Below are 20,065 nucleotides of genomic sequence, written 5' to 3' on the forward strand. Positions count from 1 at the left end.
TCACAAACATAAAACACCACAACAATACTATCAAACCACTTTCCTCACTAATGTGCACACCTCTTACTGCCTTTGTAGCTGCTGTGTTAACCTGGGGGTGTGAATGTGTGTTCGGGTGACACTCTTTCTGTCTGTCTGCATTGCTGCCTCTGACCTTGATTCTCTGCACTTTTTATTTATTCCTGTTCTCCACACACTTACTGTTCTCGCTGCCGTGCTGCGGGAGTGAAACCCCAGCTGTCTCGCTGTGTGGCACGACCCCGCTCTTACGGAAACCCTAAACTCGATCCAGACGGCCCTTTGTCCTCTCTTCCCTTCGTTTTGGAAGGGGGAGGGGGCAGTCCCAGTCCTGCACTTATGAAATGAAAAAAAAAAAAATCCACGTCTGTCTCAGAAGCAGAACTGAGAGTAGTGATTCAGAGGAGAACGCCGTTTCCTGTCCAGCACAGGAGTCTATGACTTCGCCAGGCTGGGGGGGGGGATAGTCTTTGTTTCACACAAGATTCAAAACATCCGAAAATCATCAACATTTTGTTCCCCCCATTGCATTGCATCATCTGAAACAGGATGTGGGGGTCTTGGGGCGGGGTGGGCTCACTGCGCAGGGCACTGTGGAGTCCCGTGGCCTGCTTGAGGTGTCCAGCTGTAATTCTCATGATATTTGTGTCATAGTTTCAGCTTTTTCCTTTATAAACCCCCTTTAAACAAACAAACAAACAAACACTTAGTTGTTCTGATGATTCAGGAATCATGTGACTGAGGCTCAGTGATGCACCCAGAGTCACATGGCTGTCAGCTCATGAACATTTAGCACTTCTCTTCAATAGTCCCACCGCCATGTCTTCGCCAAGGCTTGATGTTTAGGAGAAGTACTCTGTCGCCCCTCTGTGGCCCAAAGAGCGAACTTCAGATACTAATCACACTCTCTCTCTCATACACGCACACAGATTGAACAAACTACAAAGCATAATCCAGACAGATTTTATTATTCTTGTTTTCATTCATTCAGAAATAACAGGTCGACAAAAATAAATACATCTCTCTGACACCCGGAGGACACGGGCCGAACCTCCTTGAGCCCAGATGACACGCACAGCTCGTCAGTCATAAGGAAGTCTCCCAGGACAAACACAATCACCACACGTTCAGTAGCAGCAAGAGAATTACAAAAAACCCATGAAAGTAAAGAAATGATATATTCACAAAACGGCACTGCATCAGGGCGGTCAAGGAGGTGAAACTGAGGACTGGGGTCCCAATTCGTGAGAGGAGTCCTTTTCAATGCTGTTTGAAATTATTACTATCATCGTTCCGCCTCTGACTTAGAACAGCAGTCTGCCCATCACACGAGTGACACTGCCCCGCCACAAAACACAATCTCCTGACAAGATAAAAAGACGAAAAAGCACTCACTCCATGAATCGATGATTTCTATTATCTTCTTGTATGGTTAATAATAATAATAATTATTATTATTATTAAACACGTGAAGAGTTATGTTATGAATAGTAAAAATAAACATGACTCCATTTCCACAACATACAGACAGAGCACAATGATGATGAGCAGGAAATTAAAAAAACAAATATAAAAAATACAAAACATGAAGCTATTTTTCCAGGCTTTAACCCCATTAGTATCGGACTGTCCCTCAAGTGTTCAAGTGTCCAGTGACCAGACAGCCCTCGGGCCCCAGTTACCATCAAAGCGAGAGACACTCGGACGTGGAGGCGTGAGATCTTGCTCCGTGTCCGGTGGGGCGGAGGCAGTGAGGGACGCAGGCTGACAGGTGGGCTGGCAGGGGAGTGGCCTGGGGGGCCAGGAGGGCACCTGAGTGTATTGTCTGTTCATCTGTCTGTCGGTCGGTCGGTGTCTGTCTGTCTGTCTGAGCCTCACCTATGCGGCTCTGTGGGATGGGAGTGGCAGGGGGCATGTGCGTCGTGTGGTGGACCCCGTGGGGCCCTACGAGGCTTTCCCCAGCTCGATCTTTTTCTGGATGGCCCTCGCCGAGTGGTAGATCAACGAGTCGATCAGCCCAGCCACTGCAAAACAGAGATACACACAGACACTGAATTAGCACTTTGCAATTCTTATTTAAAACGCATCGTAATTAAAACACACAGGACTCCCTGTTCCAGATGTGTTTTAATAACACATGTATCCAAAATCAGAATGAAACCTGGAGAGGAGACCCCGAAGTGAAACACACCTGTAAAGACCCCCCCGATGATGGCACACACACCAGTCAGGAAATGTGTGAATGACCTGGGAGAGGAGAAAACAGGAACAAGAGAGAGAAAGAAAGATTATTCCATATAGTAATTTAGCAGATTCTTTCTTCCAGATGTCAAAATGCACATTCACTGACCTCTGTTTCTCCGTGAACTTTACCATCATGGGGGAGAGCTCGTACAGAACGAACACACCTGGGAGCCCCTGGTCCCCAATCAGCCCGTTCGCCACCTTCTCATGCCGTGTCACAGAGAACTGGTTGGTCTTCACCACCTACAAGGACAAACAGACAGACAGACACACACATCAATACAAAAATACAGAATGACATGACATGACATGCTTTATGTACACTGATTTAATTAAAGCCTTGCATACATTTACTAAAATACCTAGCAGGCCAGGGTGTGTGTGTGTGTGTGTTTGTTTTTGTGCAATTCTGTAGATGTGTGTACACGCCACAGTGTGAACCTCCAGATACTAGGGTGTCAGTGACTGTGATGGTGTTAGGGTGTGTGTATGGATGTGCGTTCACAAGCAGGCCCCCCCCAGACACAATTGCTTGCTGTCAGGCCCCCCCAGCTCACCTCTCCGTCGCCCGTCACATAGATTGTTGGGACAATCTTAACAAAGTACTGGTACATCATAGAAGCTGTAATGACAACAAGCAGCACAAGTTATTATCTCCTGCCACAAGACAGAATATCGCCGAACACAGCAATGTGTCGTGTGGTCTACATTGAATCCACTGCTCCAGATTGCATTGTAATCAGCTGTCTGTGTTGACACTGAACTGCAATGATACTAAACTAATAGTGGCAAATGCCTTGATCTTAACGTATGATCATATAATAAGTGATATGATATACATGCTATACAAATAATACATATGCATTCATATACACTGATCAGCCATAACATTATGACCACTGACAGGTGAAGTGAATAACACTGATAATCTCGTTATCATGGCACCTGTCAGTGGGTGGGATATATTAGACAGCAAGTGAACATTTTATCCTCAAAGTTGATGTGTTAGAAGCAGGAAAAATGGGCAAGTGTGAGGATCTGAGTGACTTTGACAAGGGCCACATTGTGATGGCTAGACGACTGGGTCAGAGCATCTCCAAAACTGCACTCTTGTGGGGTGTTCTCGGTCTGCAGTGGTCAGTACCTATCAAAAGTGGTCCAAGGAAGGAAAAGCGGTGAACCGGCGACAGGGTCATGGGCGGCCAAGGCTCATTGATGCACGTGGGGAGCGAAGGCTGGCCCGTGTGATCCGATCCAACAGACGAGCTACTGTAGCTCAAATTGCTGAAAAAGTGAATGCTGGTTCTGATAGAAAGGTGTCAGAACACACAGTGCATCGCAGTTTGTTGCGTATGGGGCTGCGTAGCTGCAGACCAGTCAGGGTGCCCATGCTGACCCCTGTCCACTGCCGAAAGCGCCTACAATGGGCACGTGAGCATCAGAACTGGACCACGGAGCAATGGAAGAAGGTGGCCTGGTCTGATGAATCACGAGTTCAAGGTGTTGACTTGGCCTCCAAATTCCCCAGATCTCAATCCAATCGAGCATCTGTGGGATGTGCTGGACAAACAAGTCCGATCCATGGAGGCCCCACCTCGCAACTTACAGGACTTAAAGGATCTGCTGCTGACGTCTTGGTGCCAGATACCACAGCACACCTTCAGAGGTCTAGTGGAGTCCATGCCTCGACGGGTCAGGGCTGTTTTGGTGGCAAAGGGGGACCAACACAATATTAGGCAGGTGGTCATAATGTTATGGCTGATCAGTGTATTGTGCAAAATATATAAAAAGTAAAGGAGAACAGCAGGGGGCGCAATATATTATAAAACACAATACTGGGAGATCACGTGATGGGGGTGAGGCGCGGAGCTTGCTTCTGGCCTTTAACACTCGGCTTCACTTCCTGTCCAGAAAGCATGGCGTCCTGGTAGAGCGGATGAAGCTGTTGTCTATCGGAGCGTGAGTGTCAGCAAGAGACGCGAAGAAAAGCACGTCGGAGAAACCGCTGCTAACGGCGACAGGGCGGAACACAGCGCACATACACACGGTAAGGTGGGATGTATGAAGAGCGGGGGTCTGCTGCGCCGCGGCGCTGTTTTCAAGGCCGAGCCGAGGTGACATTGCACGGATCCGGATGGAAGAGCGGCTGCAGCGCGGCGTGCCCAAGACTGGAGGACGCGCTCATAACGAGCACACTAGTTTGCGCTTGTTTTGAGCAAAAGGGCTGGATAATGCGTGCAGGATTAGTGTGCAGCAGCCGGGACTCTGGCCAGAGTGATCGAGCAGCTGATGCCTTCACCGGGACTGGCCACACTGGGAATACTTTCACAGTTTACAAAGTATGCCTTTCCTATTGAATGCAATGCAAACAGCCAGATAACTACGTGTACGGGATATGCACACGTGTGAATGTCGTATCTGGCTCCTAGTGGAATATAAAACACTAGCAAACCTTTAATGAAAGGTTTAAAAATGCCAAGGATAACATTAATGTTGAGTTAGTTGAATACTGGGTTTGCTTTCTGTTGTTCTTGTGTACGTCACTCAGTGTTTAATATTCAAATTATAGAAATATAATGGTGTGAGGTGCACCGGTGCAGTGACCAGACCAGCTGCAAACAAGACTGCATTGAATAACGAGTCTCTCCCCCTGCGCAGATGCCAGTGGCAGTCGGACCGTACGGGCAGTCCCAGCCCAACTGCTTTGACAGGGTCAAGATGGGCTTCATGATGGGCTTTGCGGTGGGCATGGCGGCAGGGGCCATGTTCGGCACCTTCTCCTGTCTCAGGTAAGAACCGGGACTCTGAGACCCAGCAGTTCTACATTTAACAAGAGCACGTACTGGCGACAGTGGGTCCAGGGGCTTTTGTGCAGCTCACTAAAGGCAGAGACTGCACTATAGCAGGGCTGGAGGCAACTGGCCACTTCCCTCACTGCAGAGGCCCAGGCCCCATGTGATAATTATAATAATCTGTGATCAACGCCATGCTGAGGTGAACAGGAGTTTAACAGTCTGTGCATCGTCTCTGTTCCTTCCTCTCTATCTTTCCCCCTCTGCAGGATCGGGATGAGAGGCAGGGAGCTGATGGGAGGTGTGGGGAAGACCATGATGCAGAGTGGGGGCACGTTTGGGACGTTCATGGCCATCGGAATGGGCATCCGCTGCTGAGACCCTACCCCACATCTGCGCACTTTAAACGCGATTCTTAGGCCTAGCAAATCCATTCCCCTGTTGTGTACTCACTGTAAATAATTGTGAAACAAAGGAACGAATAAAAACAAACACGGATGATAATCACAACTGTGTACAGTGATTGGTGGAGAAGGACAGGGAGGTGGGATCCTGGTTGAGGGCACTGCTGTAAAAAGATCCTGAAAAGATGCTCTGAGGCTGGAGGGCCAGATATCTAATTGTTCAGTTAAATAATTAAGAACTGGGGTGGAATGAGAAGCAGAAGGTCTTGACCCTCACACTCGTGAGGACCCATCTCGCTGTTAAAGCAGAAATGCTCCTCACCTTGCTGTGTGTCCACCTTGGTGCCATCCAGGGGGTTGACTATTCCAGGGTAGTCCTTCCCAAACGAGAGGTGTGTGATGTAGTGAGTCATGTTGATCTGCAGTAGGTAGAGGGAAACCAAGATGACAATTCAGTGTCAGATTTACATTAAATAAAGAGGTGGGGTGGGGGGAGGTTGTTAACTGAGAAAGTACTTACATTGTCTAGCCCAAAACTCTGCAGGTCATGAACTGTGAGGAGACGAAAAAAAAGTTAAGGAAAAACAAAACCCAGCAGTACACAATTTACAAAACATGCTTTTACATCCTGGAGAGCTATGCAGTACTGTAGTGGGATACTTCAGTTTATACAGTTTGGGGTGCTGTGAGAAAATGTGCAAGGTGCTCATTTAAGAATGTGGTTCCCTGGGTAGAAACACTGGGGTTCTGCTTGGCAGCCTGGGAGCAGCTCTCGTGTGGTTCCACCTGCTAGAACAGGAAGTGGAATGAACTACTGTGAAGTGGTTGGGATTGTTGCTTTATTGTTGTGTGTGTCTGTGCATGCGTGTGCTCAAGGCCAGATCTGTTAACCAAAGGGAGGAGTGACGGTTGAATGCAGTGAGACAAACAGGTTATTTGCAAAGGAGGCAAAAGCAACAATTAAAAAGGTTGAACACATTTTTTTCTGCCCAGTTAAGTAACAGGGTATTGGCTTACCAGTCTAAAAGATCTGGTCTGATTGGTTAGGTTTAGTTCCATTAACAAATCCAGGTGGTTTCAGCAGAGTGAAGTGTTTTAAGGTGGTGGATATTTAGATTTTACTTCAGAGGAAATAAATAAAGGACCCAGGACAAGCATGGGGCTTGGTTTAGTCTGCCCTTCTTGTCCTTGCACAATCAAAGTCGTGTTTAAATAAAGAAAAGAAAAACTAAACAAAAAGGTCAACTTACTTTCCACAGCGTGCACTGTAGAAAGAAGGAGAGAAAAAAAAAAGAAAAAAAAAAAAAAGGGTCACTACAAGATGTGAGCAACCTCTGGGGGCAGACGGGGACTCCGGCCTGCAGCACAGTGAGCCGCTCCAGGGTTTACTGCGCACAGCCTGACCAGACCTGTCCGTTGCAAAATACCCCCTCCCCCAGTTCTCCAATCCAGCTAGTTTTCCCAGACTGTGAGGGGGAGGGAGGCAATTCATAGATATTGTTCTTGCCTCATTCTGTCCCTTTGCCACATGGAACTTTTAAACTGGACCACTGTGCAAGGGTGTGATAAAGTTTCACTCGTTTCAGAGCTACAGCACAGCTTCAGTAAACCCTAGAGGGCACTGCTGCTTTCACAGGGCAACAGGTGTCCCCAGTTTCCTCTCTGCATCCCACACTCCCTGTCCCCATGTCCCCAGCCCATCCCCTGTCCCACTGGGTTAAATCAGCCTGCCCCACAGGTACGAGGAGCAGCACGGGTTAATGCTATGAGGACAGGACTGGACGGAGACAAGAGAGACCTGGAATTCTCTCACCCCTCCCCCACACTCCCCACAAGGCAGGACAGGGGAACAGGTCACATCCTGAGTGGACAGTCCCCTGTGAACATCACTGAGGAAGTGGGAGCCACCGCGACAGACTTGCACTAGGCCGCAGTGTGTGGTTTCGTCACTGGACTGTGTGTACCTTGTTACTTAATCTTGACAGGAGTTAAGAGACGCTAAAGATTAACGAGATTGCAGCGTTATTTGCAGCACACCTGAAACGAAAAACAAATGTAATTAAACAGCCCACTCCCTCAGATTCAGAATGGATTAAATCGTACTTTATGCGATTTCAAGGATTCTCCAATCAGAGCCATTTAAGAGTTTGGCATCAGGGCTGGACAGCAAGGCGAGTGTGGAGTCTAGAGAGGACAGGTTGCTGCAAATGGCTCAACAGCTCAGCTCAGCTCGGACTAGTCAGCCACGAAACACTGCCACAAAGTGCCGGCACCTTATAGTCATTAGCATAGCTACCCACAACCATTGAGAAAGGAAATGGTGTTGCAAACATCTAATAAATAACTCAATCATTCAAGTCATTCTGCCTTTATCAGAGGACCAAGCTGGCTGAAGCACCGCAGTGCATTGGGGTACACCACAGAGAGGGTACACTGCAGTGGGAAACTACAGCAACGGGGGTTTCTAAACTTTACAGACTGCAACAGCCTGACCACCTGCCCACATAGTAGTGTAGCGGCACCAGATCGCACTAGGGAACGAACACTGCAGAAGACTGAAGAGGTTTCCATTTAAAACATTATATACACACACGTACATACACACAAGTGTATGTGTATATATATATCAAGACTACAGGCAGCAAAGCAGGAAGCAGCAGCAGCCTGAATTAGTGGAGAGCAGTTCTTGGGGAAAGACACTGAAGCACAGGGCTCAGAGGTCTGGGTTAGAAGACGGGGCACGGACACAGAACAGCAAAGAGTCTGCATGCACAAGATTACGGAGGAAGAGGAGGAAGAGGAGGGCCATGATCAAGCACCGCAGAGATGGAGATGAACTGAGCCCTGAGACCACCAACCACTACACCACCCCACCCTCCAAGATCCCTCTCTTTTGGAGATGGAACAGCACACTGGATGGGCGGGGAGACAGCCCCGCGTCTCCCATCCTCCCCTTCCTTCTCCTCAACAGGGACGAATGGACTTACCAGCTCTGGCTCCTACTGAACACACACAGTGCTCTCCAGTGTGGGGAGCCACACCAGCCACATAGCTGGAGTGTCTCCGGGGGGCTAAGGTGCTTGCCTGCCTGCCTGCACTAACATGAGCCTTGGACTCCCACAACTGACTAGAAGCTGGCGGCCACTTTAAAGTGTCTCTGATACAGGCTGGCTGAAGGCTTACAGGGAGAGCACTTTCCTGACAAGTGTCAGTTATTTTCAATGTATTTGACCCTTTTGTTGGTTTGCAGTTTTGCTTTAATCACAAGTTTGTTTTGTTGTTTTATGCACTTGTTTATTTGAGTTCATGTATTCTGTTTACGTTAATCACTTAAGATTTTACAATTTATAAGTGATTTTAGAATATTGAGTATTAAAATTTGTTTTGAATGTTTTTATCTGTATTGTAAAATACTTTACCAAATAAAATAGTATCTCTCTGTCTCTCTCTGTCACATGCATCAAGACTTGGAGGTTTTGGATGCCTCCCCACCACCAACACTTTTACTGAACTTTACTGGCAGACTGGCAGCAGGTTGCGCTAGAGCAGACAGACTGGCACAGGAGGCCCAGACGCTGGTGCCGTGAGCTCTCCGTGCTCCTCAGACCCCTGCGGACAGGGAGAGCGGCGCCAAGGGGTGGGTTGGGTGGAGGGGGGGCTGTCTTACCGTGAACGTGGGACTGCTGGAAACTTTTCCCTGGGGCAAAGTGGAAATTTCCTGCCACCTGAGAGAGAGAGAGAGTTTAAGCAATGCAACATTCTTGGTACATCCTGAGTGAAGCAGAAGAATGTAGGGTATAAATGCTAGCAGATAAACCCAGGTGTCATGGGGAGCGTGGGTCACCTTGTTGACCTCCAGGAAGCCATAGACCTGGCAGCCCTCGTTCTTCTGCTCCTGCATCTTCTGACTGAAGCCCTCCCTCTTGCACTGCTCGATGGTGTCGGGGTTCTTGAAGGCCCAGCCCCGGCGCCTGTAGGCCTCCCGCACATCGTCACAGGTGTTACAGCACCTGGCCAGACAGACGCCACACGCACACAGAGAGAAAGATGGACAGTCAGTCATGAGAATGGACACATTCACAGATAGAGGAAAATGTCCACAGATGGTCACAGGAGCATACGGACACACACAGATAGACACACATGGGAGGACAGATGGACATGGATAGATAGACTAGATGTTGACACCACAGGCCTGTCAGGATGCAGGACATCTCACAACTCCCTCCGGGAAAGCACTCGTCTCGTTCACACCCCCGCCCTCACCCTGTGGCTCTCCCAGCCCCACTCACTTCAGGTCCTCGGTCTCAGCCCCGTAGCAGCTCTCGCACCGCTCTGGGTCCAGCTTGCTGGGGTCGAACACCTCGCCCTCCTCCTTCCCCAGCTCTGCGCGAGGCCAGGGAGAACGGGAGAAAAATCAGCGGGGACATGAATTAGTGGTCATTCTGGAACCCAAGACACTTGCAGCCACGCCATCCTGCCTCCGGCCCGGCCTACTCACCGTGCCTCTCTGCCTCAGGGGTGACTGCCTTGCCATCCTTGTCCAGACGCTGTTTGAACAGGTTGTGCTCCACGTCCAGCTGCTGCTCCCCGGCCACGTCCATGGCATCGATGCTCAGATCTGAAGGGCAGAGAGTGTGCTTTACTCATCCCAATCCCCTCTTAACACAGGCGCAGTGGCACCCAAAACCCAGCCCTCAGGAGCAATACAGAGTTGTGGCTTTGGTTCCCCCCTCTGTGTTTCTAACCACTTCACCAAACTTGTTATTTACTAGATTGGACATTGGCATTGTTAACTGGTGAACAACATGAGCTGTTTCAACTCCCAGGATGCAATCCTTCAGGTCTGCTTTTAAAGCCACCCCTGGCAGAACCATTTTGCGCAACTAGATCTTGTATGAAGATTTATTAAAATAATTGTACCAGTTATAATACAGGCACAACGGCAAGCTCAACCTCAACTGCTCGCAGTTTCTCCTGGTGCATCCAAAGCTACCTCGCCTTCAGTGGCTAGTTCACAACAGGCATTGCTCTAAATATTTCAGTCAAATACATAATGACGCCTCACTGAGTCCGTGTGTTTGTGAAGAACGGGAGACTCACAGGCACAGGGCATGTGAGGGAAAAGGATGTCAATGTTGATCTTCAGCTTGTCCCCCCGGGACGTGTCCACATACAGCTCAGGGTGCACCTGCAGAGTCACAGGCAGATGAACAGATGCGTAGATAAATAACAACAAAAACAATAATAAGTTAGTGTATAATGCATCATTCAAAAGAATCCAAAATGCACAAATAACATAAAACACAACCAAGGTTATCAACTCTGCTGTGACGCTCAGGAGTAACTGTACACTGTCAATGCTCCGGTCATCCCTCTGTATTTGCCTGTTTCAGTTACCTATGATTCTCTTATCAGGTTTGTTTACGAAGTTTACATGTGAATAGATGCGTGTACTTCTTATTACGCACTACGTATGGCCCATGGTCACACCAGAGGATTTTACAGCACCCTGTCTCCTCCAACACACAAGATCTGACTATAAGGGTTGGCAGTGACTCTTAAATGAATTTCAGGGAAATATGAGGGAGATGAAGGGAGAGCTCAAAACACCATTGATGTTTTTAAAGACTGCATATTAACCAAACCACTATACCGCTCTGATGTGCAACAACATAAAAAATAAAAGGAAAAGTATGCAAACGTACTGACCATGCGTGACAGTAACCCTACCACTAAACCCAGCGATTCCTAACCACACACATGCGCAGGACAGACAGACACAGACTGGTCAGACAGGACACACAGGACAGACCGACCTACCTCCTTCGTCAGGTAATACTGCAATTCGGAGAAGAACAATATCAACATGATCAGGCCGCTGATGATAGTAACTGGGGAAAGAGAGAGAGGGACAGTTAGAGGGAGAACATAAAGAACAGGATAAAGTGATATGGAATCCTATGAGGAGAACGAGATACAGAGAGATGCTGAGAGAGTACATGTATATGGAGATTGGGAGAGAAGGAGAACCCATGAGAATCAGACAGCCTGTATATATATATATATATATATATATATATATATCGTCATCTCCGCTGTAACCGAGTTTGAACGGTACACCGGGGTCACAATGAAAACACACGCAAATGCATCCTGGTCACTGTGGTATCAATGCATCTATACTCCCCGTACACACACTGGCGGGGTCAGCACTAACACCAAGGCGTCCGCCACTGCTCGCACAGCGCCTACAAGGACACCGGGTCTCGGGACTCACCGGTGGCTCCGCCGCATGTCTTTATCCTAAAATCCTCCAAGGTTTTGGGATACGCGTCAAACTGCTTGAGTTTATTGAGCGCCTCCATCTTTCGTCCATCCAGCCCCGCAACCCGGAAGTATCAAAAGCTCTCCGAGGCATTATTTCCGGTATAAGGAGCCCACGTTGTGCTTTCTGATTGGCTCGTTCCACAACCGCCGGCCATCTGCCACGCCCCCAACCGTGGTGCACGCCGGGACATGGGGTTCAGACATGTTCATTCGCTCACCCCTCCCTCCTAGAGGATTACTTAGTTTTAAAAATGAATAATTCAAACAGTGTCCATTTTCGTTTAATTATATAGGTATACTTTTAATCTATAATGCCAAACGGCTACATTAAAACAACTTCTTAATTCATACAATGTCAAATCATTCAAACAATTAACCAAAGCTGGAGGGGAAAACTGGATCTCACGGCACAGAACAGAAGCAAACAGCAGCCAGGTAGGTTTAAGTTTGTAATTTTATTGTGCATACCATGGTATTTAAATATTTACACAAAAATGTGTATAGGTCCTTTAACATAAGGATGACACCAGCCTACAAGCCCAACGAAGACTGCAGCAACCAGGAGTCGATGCAGCCAATGATCCAGGAGCCTAAACAGAAACGCAAAACACGCCATACGTACACAATTTAAAAAGAACGTGTTGTCGTATTGCAATCATTTATTTCATTCTTACAGGAAAACAACTTTTAGCCCCGTCTGTGATGGGGGCGAGGTGGCGAGGGGAGAGGCGTCAGCTGAGCACGCGCCCCCGGGATGTCGATGTAAACAGACCTCCCTAGTTCCCTCCGCAGCAGAATGTTTGTTTTTGGGTATTTCACAATGATTTTAAAATCTTAGTCCGAACAGCTGGAGGCCGGAGCCCGTCAGTGGCGATGCTGTGGTCCGGCAGATGCAAGGTGGGGGTGTCTTAATGTTTGGGGGGCCTGTAGGCGATCTTCCTACTCTTCAGTACAGTCCAGCGGTGCCTCTTCAAGTAGTAGATCAGCGGCACAAAGATGACGGAACCCATGAGGACCTGGAACAGAGAGAGGAGGATCAGGGCTGCGCCGCACACAGCCGAAAGGAGTCGGTTGACTGCCACGCCTTACTAAAACCTGCCTGAGACTGCCCTGTCAGCGTGCAGACTAGGCTGATGGATTAGAGGGAATAGTCACAGAGGATGAGGGTTGTCACACAACCTCAAAACAACTGACTTCCATCCATGAATCCATAAGTCCTTTAGTTGGACATGAGTAAGGTGCTCTTTTACTGGAAGGTTAATTTGTTACGCAAGTAAAATCAAATACCTGTACATAAACTCTGTGATTGTAAAAATAAATAAAAACATGATTACCTTTTGAGATCATTTACTTTAAACTACAAGGAGAGGTTTAGTTTATATAGATTACCTGTAAAACAGTAGGATTCTCAATCAAATCTATACACCAAGAGCTAATGTGACATTTAAATTATGCAAATTAACACCAACGCAGCTTTGAACCTTCGAAGGTAACAACGGACCCTTCGGGACAGCCCTAGTGTACAGTGGTGTGCATGCTCTGCGGTGCCGTGTGTTTTGAGTGTGAGCGCGTGTCAGTGAGCTGGGCGGGGGGGCGTCGCTCACCTTCAGCCCCATGCGTTTGCGCTGGTCATGTTCTGGCTCGGCTGCCCAGCGCAGGAAGGTGCACACGTCCTTCGCCACTTGGCTCATGGTGGCCGGAGTGCCTGTGGGAGCACAAGAGCACAGAGAGGACACTCACACACTGGCATTTTAAAACCTTTGGGTTGCGACAGTTGATAGTATAAAAAAAAATTAAGCATAAAATGGGTCCGTTGGGGGAACGGAATTAAATAACTAAAGCGCAGTGAATGTTTCAGGCCGCGCTAATGTCGTACCGTCATCATACTCCAGGATTTCGTTGTAGATGGGAGGGGCCATGCCGATCATCTGGCCGGGGAAGTAGGGGTTGTAGTAGACCCCTTCCTTCACTTCCACGCCAGCGGGGGGATCACAGTACCCTGTCAGCAACGAGAACACATAGTCCTCCCCACCGTGTCTGCAGAGAGAGAGAGAGAGCGAGAGAGGCCATCAGACAGCGGTTAACTTGGTGAGAGGGAGTGAAGGCCAGGAGACAAACACCAGGCAGGGCCAGGGTCAAGTCACATTCAGTTGTGGAATTGGACCTTGAACTGGACCTGGAAGGACCAGAATGAATGCAGGTGGAACTGGAAGAGGTTCACCTCTGACCGCCGGAAAGGGAAGGAAATCACACACAGCACAGCTGACACACAGCCTAATCCTGCTTTCCCTCCTTGCCTGGCATTTGTTTACAATGGCAGAAACTTTTTTTATTTCTGTAATCTCTGTAGGCATGCCTATCATCCTTGCAGTTACCAGGGACCCCACCGGAGAGCAGGGCGGGGCTGGTGGTACCTGGCATTGACGATGTAGCTGAGGTCAGGGGGCAGGGCTCCGTTGTTGGCTGCGCGGGCGGCCTCGGGGTTGGGGTAGGGCTTGGTGAAGTAGTCCGACAGCTTGCCCGGGCGAGTGAACATCTCCCCGTTCTCATCGGGACCATCCACCACCTCCGTCTGCAGGGAACAGAGCACACAGCATGCAGTCAGACCCCCCTGAGCAGACGCCTACCACCATCACAGGCACAAATCCAGGCGCCACACAGGCCGACCAAGAACAGCCTCACTTGTGTTCGCATAAATAATAAGAAAATAAAACATTACATATACACACATTTGTTTGTTAAGACTCGTATATGCCTTCTAATCCCTTATTAAAACTAAAGGGCAGAAACGGTAAGCAGCTGTGTGTTCGGACAGCCCTGCAGACACAGAAGCCGTTCCTGAAGCCGTGATGCAACACGGTCTGGAGAGATCTGTGCTGCCAATTAAAACTAAGATAAGAGCATCTTTCGCCACAGGATTTAAAAGTTTACTCCAGCCTTCAGTATCTTCTCCTCAAGGCAGGCATGCTATTTGATAACCCAACAGTGTAGGCTGACAGTTTCTCTGTGCGTACTGGGCTACTGGCAGGTGTCAGTACAGTACAGATTAATGTATTTAATTGCTGCCCACTAGGCTATAATTATTAAAAGGAGATAAGCTTCCCACTTATTTAAAAAGTGTACTTGTATATGGTTTAAGGCAGGAGACTTGACGTTTAAAAGGAGCAAAACTAAACACCTTTTTTACAAATTTTTGCTGCCATTTTCATAGCACATAATATATGCTGGAGTTTTATTGCATGCTGCCCAACTTATTAAAGCATGGCAGTCTATTACAGCCCTAATCTGCACACAAATGAATTAAAACGGCAGTAGGCCAAATGGTTTATTTGCCTGTTAATTTTCAATCTGTAGAACGCTCTGTCACTACCCTGTGAATAGCGCAAATAAAAACAAATTGCACACAGACAAAACACACACTCCCTCACCTCTTCTGCCAGGGCTTTGGCCTCCTCCTCTGTGTGTGACACGCCCACCAGGTTTCTGAAGGCCAGGTACTCCATGCTGTGGCAGGCAGCACACACCTGCTTGTACACCTGATAGCCGCGACGGACACTGGGGACACACACAATGAAGAGATCACTTAACAGTTCCACACCTGCAAATCTGTACTTAAAAATATCAATTATAACATGCCATTATTCACATGTATAATGCACATAAGTTACTGATTTGAGTTTGCATTTTACATCTGTATGAGGTGTATCACCCAAATCATGAACATCATAAAATGAAATGAAAATATACAATGAAGCAAGGCAGACTGAGAACACTAGAGCCCTCCATTCAAGAGGAAAGAGAATACAGGTAATGTGAGGTGAGCAGGTAATCACGTCCAAACCATTTTCCAAATTTCCATGGCTTAATGAGTGACTTATGCGTTTCTTCCACTATTCCACATGTGTGCAGCCCCACAGCTGTGCCCACCCGTGGGGCGCGGGGTCGAGGGTTACCTGGCATGGTCCAGTGACTGCAGAAAGCCACTGTGGCTCCAGGGGTAGGATGGGGGGTGCAGCTCCAGCTCAGAAGCCTTGACTGAGCGGTGCAGAGCCAGCGCCAAGCCAGCACCCCCCGCGGCCAGCACACCCAGGGTGGACAGTGCCATCCTCTTCCCCCGAGAGAGGCTGGCAAAGGACATACTGGCCTGTGGGAAGAAAGGAAGGCAGAGGAGAGGGGTTAGAGACAGGGCAGATGGGGATATCTTTGCCACCCGTGAGCAGGAAGGGGAACATTCATTAATGGGGCATTCAGAAGAGCAAATGGGAGGAGGGGGCTCTGGAACAAGCCACCCCAACACAGAGCTGAGATGACAGTCTACCTGCAGAAGGGAGACCAAGTTCCCAGACTGTGTCATTGGACTGCACTAGACAGAGAAGGTCATCAGACATCTTCCTGGGCAGCAGGCGGGACCCAACCCCTCCCAGAGACCCCGACTGCTTTAATCCACTCATGAGGTCATTTCTCATTGAACTACAGCCCCCACCCCGGACTCATCAACAAGGTGAAAACCACACAAACACCTGGTTTAAAAAGCATGACTCCTTAAGATGATAAGGTACATCAAAATAATAATAAACTATATATATATATATATATATACAAAAAAAACTCAGTTCACTTTAGATGCATCTTTTACGACCTGATAGACCATAGCGACTTAATTATCAATCAATCACCAAACCTTCACAAGATGACACTGTGACCTAGCAATCACTATACTTTACTCACACAGACTTAAATACTATTTGTACCCACTCTTTAAATATGCTTATCACCATACAGGACTATACCACCCTTACCCAACCTTGCAGCAGCTGCAATGACACACACTAGGACGTGGCAAGGTGCGCTATTATGTCCACTTCACGGTGGCATCACCTTAGAATACACAATGTGAGAAACATGGAGCAAGTGACCGGGTGAAATACATTCGTGCAGCTACCCTTGTTACTACCGACCCAATCCTCGCCCAAACCCGGACTGAAAGGCGAAGGACTAACACATAACCAAACCAGCGCAAACAGATCGACTGGGTGTCCGCGCAGTACGGATGGCCCAGTGGTCCATTTCCAGAACCGCACTATGGAGCGCAGAGAGCCAGGCTGCCTCCCACATGAATGACCTTGTCTCTACCGACACTGCCTGTAAAGCGCCCCATCTCCGCCGCGCCGGGCTCAACCGCGGATCGACCGACAACCCCGTCTTAAAAAAACACCCCGTTTCGTTCACGGAGGGCCACTTACCCGGGGAGTGTGCAGGGTTTTCGGGGTGTTGAGGAGAGTCCTCCCGGCACCGGACAACACTGCCACTCGCAAGGCGGCCATCTTCTGCCTGTGAAGAACGGGCTTCCGCCGAGTTACAAAACCGTCCTGCTCAAAACTGTTTTTCTTTTAATTTTCAAATACAACCTTGACCATATTATTTGTTCAGAACTCATTGAAATATATTATTTTTAAATCGTCTTTTTTAAATTAATTTGATAAGAAAGGGGAAGAAAGAGCCTGAATATCCCCACACTGCCCCCTTGCGGGTGGGAGGAATGATATGTAATCGGCACACCTACTGAAAGCACATTGATTTACTATGGCAGTATCTGGCATTCATCCTCCTTGGACTGAAACATTATGTTGTGTTACAGCCTGACATTTTGATGCTTTTAAATGGGATCTCCCCCCACCCCCTTGATTTACACAACCTACTCAACACTTTAAATATGGGGGAAAAAATGCTCAGGGGAGGACGACAACGACAAATCCATGACAAATAAATTAAGAATCACATGCAGACTAACAATGCACCCCCATCACTTGTTTATATATAAAGGGAATCTCCCAGGCCGCAAGGACGGGAAGACACCCTGATCCCACTATCCCTCTCTCTGTCAGCAGGTGTCAGTGCAACCCCTGCTGTGGCCATTGTGCTGATGAGTTTGTTGCTCAGTGCCTGTGTGAGGATTGAGGTGTATCATAAACACACATTACTGCACTGAACAGGTCTTTGTGTTACCTGTCACTTGCAAACTGTAGCTGGCGGACTGTTCCTGCAGTTCTGTATGAATCTACATACAATAGTGTTGCCATGGTTTGCTATAGCTTATAGGAATACTCTTATACATGTTAATTGTCTAAGATGCCACCTATAGTAGCTCATGGCTAACTCCCAGTCCAGTTTTGTGAAGCACAGTAAATGCATGCTGAAATAACAGCACATCACTGCAAATCTGTGGTAAAATCCACAGTTTAAAGCACAATCAAAGTGCTAAAAAGCCTGTGGTAAATTTCTCAAGATGAAATTGCATCAGGGATACCATGTCTACATATCCCAGAACCCCCTAGTTAAAACCTCTCTGGTCCATCCTGAAATGAAAGCCCGTACTGTTGCCCACTACAGCTTAAGCATACGATTTCCAGTGACTAATTTCTGTGTGTTCTTCGATTTGCAGAGACGCCATCGCACGGCCTTGCGCGTCAATATGACTCTCTATAGGCTGAAATTAAGGCGCAGTAATGTAGCCGCCTGCAGTGTAAATCTAGCGAGCGACTGCTTCTGCCCGGTACCTCCCTCCCCTTCAGCAGCTCACAGTAAACGATGGCATTTCACAGCATGCAAGTCAAATGGCTTCATAACCTGCAATATAATATGTACAGCAGATCTGTGTCTGGGAGGATATAAATCTGAGAGCCATAACTCCATGGCAGCTCTGACAGGAAGACACATTGTTTTTACGCAGCTTGGTAAAAAAATGTCTGTCAGGCCGAGAACTGAGCCACATGTAATTTAAAGGCATGCCTTCCCCAGTTTATTTATTTAATTATTAATTTGTAATCTCTCAGTGTGATTAGTGAGGAAACAGTCCACGGGAAAATTGAAAACCACTACTCTTGCTCAACTGCGAGTCCTTTCTGAGATATAAAAAAGGGATGCAGCCTGACAGTCCTCGTGGAGAACGACTCCCCAGTGTTAAGTCTGCAGTCAGACGAGCCGTTTCTTCCCAGATATGCACAGTATAGATTCCTGCTGCACTCAGCTCTGCTTGCTGCACAGTCCTGACATATGAAAATGAGCACACATGGGCTGCGTGGAACACGCGTGGAACACGCGTCTGCGCCAGCCAGCCCTGCATGGCACACAAAGGCCAGGTTGTGGTGACTGTCTGTGCGTGACATTGCATCGCTGTTGTGTTACTCCTGCGCTGAGGCTGCTCAGTTTGACTGCCCGGCAGAGCTGTGCGTGTGTGAATGGGGAGGGCAGCCTGTCTGGAAGATTCCTCTATGACAGACTCCTCTATGCAAACAGGTGAAGTGCTGAGCATCCGAACTTCAGCCTGGGGGTGCAGCTCTGCCTGGAATCTGAATGCAGGGCGGGTGATGCCGCCTTAGGCTGGCTCTGGGCTTCTCCCACCACTGAAATTCTAGCATTGTACTGAGGAGTGTGTCCCACAGATACACTCACACCAAATTGACTGCTCTGTGTCTCAGAGCGTATCAGCTTCACTGCTCTGGACTGTGTTTTTGTTTGTATGTATGTATGTATGTATGTATGTATGTATGTATGTATGTATGTATTTTTTCTTTGCTGCTTGGCTCATCAGAAGGGAATCTGTGTGGATCTCAACCTCCAGCCGCAGCATTCAGGGCTCTGAGAGTCGCCTCAGGGAGGAACTACACAGAAACTCAAAAGTGGTACAAACTTTTATACACACTACAAAAGCCTGGCTCCCAGCTTGCCAGAGGCTGCGTTCACTTTTAACTTGTGAGTAAACTTGCACCCTGCAGCCGCACGGCAGAGAGATGAGCTGGTGTCATGCCTACAGCCCCGCTGTCCCCTTCTGTCACTTGGTTGTTGATACAAGGGCCACTCTATCCATGTGATCTACTCTTCAAGAACCAAGGATGAAAGAAAAGGTTGCAAACGACAGGAAGCAGTTTTGGCCGTCCTTCTGGTTTTGCTTGTAGTCAAATTGATCCAATCTGATCCCAGAATTCTGTTCTATATATACACTCACGTAAAGGATTATTAGGAACACCATACTAATACTGTGTTTGACCCCCTTTCGCCTTCAGAACTGCCTTAATTCTACGTGGCATTGATTCAACAAGGTGCTGAAAGCATTCTTTAGAAATGTTGGCCCATATTGATAGGATAGCATCTTGCAGTTGATGGAGATTTGTGGGATGCACATCCAGGGCACGAAGCTCCCGTTCCACCACATCCCAAAGATGCTCTATTGGGTTGAGATCTGGTGACTGTGGGGGCCAGTTTAGTACAGTGAACTCA

At 48.0% G+C, this 20,065-nt stretch overlaps 3 protein-coding genes across 4 annotated transcripts; 1 reads left to right on the forward strand and 2 right to left on the reverse strand.

Annotated features, from left to right (window-relative positions):
* Positions 1–965: 965 nt before the first annotated feature.
* Positions 966–11,861, reverse strand: ergic3 (ERGIC and golgi 3). 2 transcript variants are annotated; one of them, XM_066702099.1, is made up of 14 exons: positions 11,739–11,861; positions 11,282–11,352; positions 10,562–10,649; positions 9,960–10,079; positions 9,751–9,844; positions 9,303–9,468; positions 9,126–9,183; positions 6,709–6,723; positions 5,979–6,010; positions 5,781–5,877; positions 2,820–2,884; positions 2,369–2,505; positions 2,210–2,265; positions 966–2,042 (listed from the first exon to the last, which is right to left on the reverse strand). In XM_066702099.1, exons 1-14 carry the CDS (start codon positions 11,824–11,826, stop codon positions 1,963–1,965), a joined length of 1,167 nt encoding a protein of 388 aa, XP_066558196.1. In that variant the 5' UTR covers positions 11,827–11,861; the 3' UTR covers positions 966–1,962. The 2 variants fall into 2 exon arrangements, with proteins under 2 accessions (XP_066558196.1, XP_066558197.1); XM_066702100.1 differs by lacking the exon at positions 6,709–6,723.
* romo1 (reactive oxygen species modulator 1) lies at positions 4,153–5,558 on the forward strand. The gene is made up of 3 exons (XM_066702101.1): positions 4,153–4,309; positions 4,921–5,051; positions 5,324–5,558. The coding sequence occupies exons 2-3, from the start codon at positions 4,921–4,923 to the stop codon at positions 5,430–5,432; spliced, it is 240 nt and encodes a 79-aa protein (XP_066558198.1). The 5' UTR covers positions 4,153–4,309; the 3' UTR covers positions 5,433–5,558.
* A 363-nt stretch (positions 11,862–12,224) lies between the features above and the next one.
* On the reverse strand, positions 12,225–17,140 carry cyc1 (cytochrome c-1). The gene is made up of 7 exons (XM_066702102.1): positions 17,032–17,140; positions 15,742–15,932; positions 15,217–15,343; positions 14,203–14,360; positions 13,665–13,825; positions 13,393–13,493; positions 12,225–12,804 (listed from the first exon to the last, which is right to left on the reverse strand). The coding sequence occupies exons 1-7, from the start codon at positions 17,110–17,112 to the stop codon at positions 12,697–12,699; spliced, it is 927 nt and encodes a 308-aa protein (XP_066558199.1). The 5' UTR covers positions 17,113–17,140; the 3' UTR covers positions 12,225–12,696.
* Positions 17,141–20,065: the final 2,925 nt, after the last annotated feature.

The sequence above is a fragment of the Amia ocellicauda genome, chromosome 4 (genome assembly GCF_036373705.1).
Source record: "Amia ocellicauda isolate fAmiCal2 chromosome 4, fAmiCal2.hap1, whole genome shotgun sequence".
In the NCBI taxonomy this organism is placed as follows: domain Eukaryota; kingdom Metazoa; phylum Chordata; class Actinopteri; order Amiiformes; family Amiidae; genus Amia; species Amia ocellicauda.